Source organism: Rhagoletis pomonella, unplaced genomic scaffold, assembly GCF_013731165.1.
Source record: "Rhagoletis pomonella isolate Grant_MI unplaced genomic scaffold, Rhpom_1.0 Rhpom_scaffold_00001, whole genome shotgun sequence".
In the NCBI taxonomy this organism is placed as follows: Eukaryota; Metazoa; Arthropoda; class Insecta; order Diptera; family Tephritidae; genus Rhagoletis; species Rhagoletis pomonella.
The window spans coordinates 8,797,428-8,802,315 of record NW_023458555.1 but is presented as its reverse complement, the minus strand read 5'-3'; the positions used below and the strand labels follow the sequence as shown (position 1 = coordinate 8,802,315).

Sequence of the window (4,888 nt, the reverse complement as noted above, 5' to 3'; positions counted from 1 at the left end):
ATTGATATCATAGCAAACGACAAATAAAAAACGGAGTGTGACTGGGTGCTGCACGCGTCAATGTTCCAAAAAAAAAAAAAAAAAAATAGTGCTGTAAATACGATTGGTTTGAAGAGGGGCGAAAAGTAATGCAAAATCAATTGCTTTTGTTAAGTGAAATTTCGGAAATACAAATCTGTGCTCATAATCGTCAAAAGCGACCGCAAATGCAACCACTCCACTTGGCTATTTGTTGCATGCAACGAAGCGTGAAATTTGATTTGATTTGGGAAATTTGGCGGCCCAGGGAAGTGATAAAGAGGATAATGTTGAATTTAATAAAAATATGTAATGTTGAAATGGCAATGCATTGCAGTGTTTGTTTTTAATCCTAGTACGTGCTTGGCTTCTCACTTGGTTTGAAAAAAAATCTTTTTGTTTCTTTGGTGTATTTTGAGACTTTTTTTTTTACTTTTCCTTTTCAAAAGATGCGAAAAATGTTCTGACTACATTGACTACATTCTTTATGCGTGCATCTCTGTGCACCTAAGCATTTTGATTCCAGATTTTTTTCTCATCTTTAGCCACTGCTTACCTTCAACTGACATTTTCACGATTTATTGCGGCCCATTGAAAATGAGGTTATTACAATGGATTCCGTTTGACTTTGCTGAATAGAAAATAAATATTTATCTATGTAGTGCCACATACATAAATTAGACCCAGTGATCTCAATCTCCAAACACATTAGCACACAGTCAAACAAATCGCATACATTTACACATACACTAACACACTAACACACTAACATGCAATAAATTATAAATAAATGAAGTTGCAACAAGATCATCATTTATCACAACCGAATAGACAATCAATTAGCTCGTCTGTACTAAATCTTATAGTTCGGGTATGCATTTGTATGTATGTATGTACGCATGTTCTTATGTCGCTGCTGTTAAGTGTCTATTGTCTTGCAAAGCACTGTGATCTGACTTGTCTAATCCCCCTACAGCACACAAAGAAGCAGTTACCGGAGAATCAACTCAGTGACAAGTAAATAAAGCAGAAAAAAAAAGAAAGAGAAAATCAGCAGCTAGGAAAAATCAACATGAAGAAAAAAACAAGAAAAAAACTTAAAAAAAACTATGTGTATTGAGTGCCAATGGCTACTTATTGTACGAGTTACGCTGACCAAAAAAAAACAAACCGAAATAAAAAATAAATAAAATCCATGAATTATTTTTACAGTTTCATTCGTTGGCATTGCATCTGTTTTTTTTTAAATATTTTGATTTGTGTGTATTTTTTTTTCATAAATATTTACTTCGTGATCTTCTCGAGCCTATTATCGTCACAATTTAACCGCCTAAGCGTGGTTTAGGTCATTGAAGTGTCATATATCTATTCATTTTGATATGCATAACCATATTTTTGCTTTGTAATTTTATTCCCACCTCGATCACTGCAGCGATCTATGTATGTACAATAAGTATCTACAAACATAAACCCCGATCGTGCCACAAATTTGTAGTTAATATAATACGACAACGCCAACGCTGTGTTGTTGCGCTTGATCGGTTTATCGCTTGATTTGACAATTTCAATGGGCGCGAGTAAAATATATCTACATACATATGTATGTATGCAAATTTGTGCTCAACTTATTAAAAAATTTATGGCAACAGTAGTAAAATCGTATTGAATGTCACAAGCCATCGTAAGGTAGATAATAAATAGTTAAGCTTAATAATTTGTAACACAAATTTTTTATTGAAAGATATGCGAAAAGTTCAGGGTCGCACATGTAAATAGTTAGATTTAGCTCGTTGTTTAGTGAGCGTTTGTTTGAGGTCAAGTTCATTTGACCCAAGAATACCGATCATTGTAAATTTTACCCCCATACCTTGTATAAAATACCTTCTGATGGCGCCCTGCTGCAACCAGCGTTCACAGCTTGCAGATAAATGCAGTTGTGTAACAGACGCCGCCACGTTTGAGTCCCTCTCGCTTGCTGTCTTCAATTTCGGCACTTGCAACCAAAAGGAAGCGAGTAAATTTTACCCAGATTTAGAAAGAAAAGGATACTTTTGTGGGTAAAGAACGTGCCCGACGTGGAACTTTTCCACGCAATTTCCTGTCAAATTGAGAAAGAGAAATTTTATGGAAATGGAAAACATCTCTCGAAAGACAATTTACATACATTCAAGGTGTGACTGCTCATGCAACTGCTTTCTGTCGAAATATATTGCATTGCCACGTCTGACAGGCTCCTAACTCTTGTCCGTGGTTAGCAATAGACACGCAAAAAAAGGATTTTAACGGACGAAAAGCTAAACAAAATTACGGCAAATTTGACAAGCCAATACGTGGAGGACATCAGCTGATTCGTCCCCTTGCATTGGGGAAAAGCAATAGGTGTGCAAGGCTGGTGGATTGCATTGCCATTTTCATGGATTCCACAATGGCCTGGTAACCCGCACAGTGTTACCGTGCTTTTAGTTGCTAAAATTTTTAGCGTGTCAAGGCAGTCTCTAACCAGCTTGGATTTTATGGTCTTGTTTGAAAGGCCCCGGATGGTTGCTTAGTTATCTGAAAAGATAACTAGAAAGGCGCGCCTCAAACCCTCTTCAAGGTTTAATTTTGCGCAGTTAAACAGACGTCTTTATTCACGGAATCAGAGATTCCACATATTTCTTACCATGATATCTACCCAAGAATATCTTCATGAAGCTTCATTATAAAGTTATAGCTAGTCGAAATTCCAGCTCCCTCGTGGCTGCTATTTCCTGGATAAAAATATGGAGAGGAGTTCATCCCAGAAGCGACTCTAGAGCCGCAGTTGAGCACGTTCTTATAGATCCAGTGACGGATAGGCATGGCAATCTTTGCAGTTTGTTAAGGCGAAGTATGGCAGTTGTTTGCAGTGCCTTCTGCCACCATGCTAGGAATGCATAAGACATAATCGGACCGACGATCGTATAGCTCTAGAGCTATTCTATTAGCCTTGAGCTCAATATCCATGTTCGTCCAAAACGTCTTCTGCAGGCCCACATGAACCGTGTGGCTCAAGCAACCGTTCTCTCAATTAGGTCTCTTATCTGAGTATTAAAGCACTGTCCCTCCAAGAGGGACCGAACCAAGGCTTGGCTTATACACCGAGGATTTATAATGAGGCGAAGAACTGCACCTGTAATGTTTGAGACAGTACTGCTGAATTTTCCCGTTACCCCATAAGATCGTAACCACGCTCTTGTAGTCTTATCAAGGGAGAAAGGATCACTCCCTGCGGGAATCCTCTTACGGCTCTGATCTTTGCTTGACTATTGCCCAAGGATGATGTAATTACACGCACACGAAGCATACCGTCGATCCAACCAAAAGTAGTAGGATCTAAACCTATTTGGACCAATGCCCTTAAGATACCTAGATGGATAGACAGTATTGTTGTTGCGATATTCTGGGCCTCGAAGGCACTTTCGATCCTGTAAGACCAAGTCCGGTGATTTACCTTTGACATAGGCAAATTGTGTGTGATGTAAGGGAGTGGAAGTTTTAAGTTTCTCCCAAAGATAGAAGTCTAACAATCTCTCTTAAATTTTGAGAGTGAAGGAGGTTAGGCTAAGACCCCGGGACATGGAACTAGCCCTAAATATACAGATCAGGGGATCAATGCTATTTTGAAAGGTTCGCAAGACCCTACCATCCACCGTACCTTGTTCCTGTCAAAGATGGAGTCAGTTCTGCTATGACTTCTCACTTTGGGCAACCTGTGTTCCGAGGAGACAGGAGTCATCAGATCATGCTCCACCGAGCAGCCTAGGAAATGCACTTGAAGCAGGTGATTTACAGTTTCCCTTCGTAAAGGTGTCATCGTGCCTCCTTAGGAGACCTATCCCATTGAGTCAATGGAGGTTTGCAACGAGTCTGCTTTAACATTCACTAAGGTTTTAAAAAGGGCCCAGTCTGTTTTTCTGGGCTGGAAAGTCAAACCTCGGAGTACAGATCGCCGTGAGATCTCGAAGACTATGTTCTGATGAAACGAGGGCGATGCTTCTTCCGAGACTTGCCAACTGGAATTTTGCTATGAAAAAGTTGTCCCTCAAACCCTGAAGACATTCCTTGGAACGTATGCAGATGTCACGAATGCGTAGTTCTATAGGCACCAGATTCAAAATGGCATTCACTATGTTCATTGTACACAACATCAGGGAGGGAAGGGAGATTATTTTACTTATTCCTTACATTGAAATGGATGAGCAAATGGAAAACTTAACTTTTCAGGCTAAGTCTCTGCTCTCAGCACTAACCTCATCTCCGAATAAAATTATTCATAGTGCAGAAAAATGTTATCACGGTGAAACGGTTTACAGCGAAATGATTTATGATAAATCAATAAATTTTAGAGCCGAAACTTTCAACCGCATAATTGGTTTAGTAATGTGTAATTTATGATTTTAAGTTATGACACTGAGGATCATTTAAATAAAATTTTTCTTCACCACGCATTGTAATTGTCTCTTTTCTTCATTTGTCACACGCCAAAAATAAATCAAACAATTTTCGTTTGCACTCAACCCAATAAAAATGCACTTCATCTTTTGTATTGCACGCTTAGTTAGTTGGCTAGCAAGTTGCAATAAAGCGCAAACGGACAGACTGGCAGACGCGCGGGGTAAACAATGCAGGCGTGATTGCCGCAAGCACTTCAACTCCACATAGCCAAACACACTCCCATCGCCAAGTATGCGCGCGCCAAGCAAAACACCCCAAGCCACTTGAATTGCAGCAACTGCCCTTCAGCCTGCCTGCGAACCTGCCCGCACGCCACGCCACGCCACGCCACGCCAGGCCACAACTTCGCCTTCTCACCTCGCGTCTCGCACCTACATACATACGCCTATTCCCT

The 4,888-nt window shown here is 40.0% G+C and overlaps 1 protein-coding gene across 1 annotated transcript in view; it reads right to left on the bottom strand.

Annotated features, from left to right (window-relative positions):
• LOC118751567 (uncharacterized transmembrane protein DDB_G0289901) overlaps nucleotides 1-4,175 on the bottom strand; it is a 64,486-nt gene extending 60,311 nt beyond the window's left edge. Inside the window, exon 1 of the mRNA XM_036486390.1 lies at nucleotides 4,050-4,175. Coding sequence (XP_036342283.1) covers nucleotides 4,050-4,175 — 126 coding nt within the window. The remainder of the gene's footprint in view (nucleotides 1-4,049) is intronic.
• Between the last annotated feature and the right edge of the window lie 713 nt (nucleotides 4,176-4,888).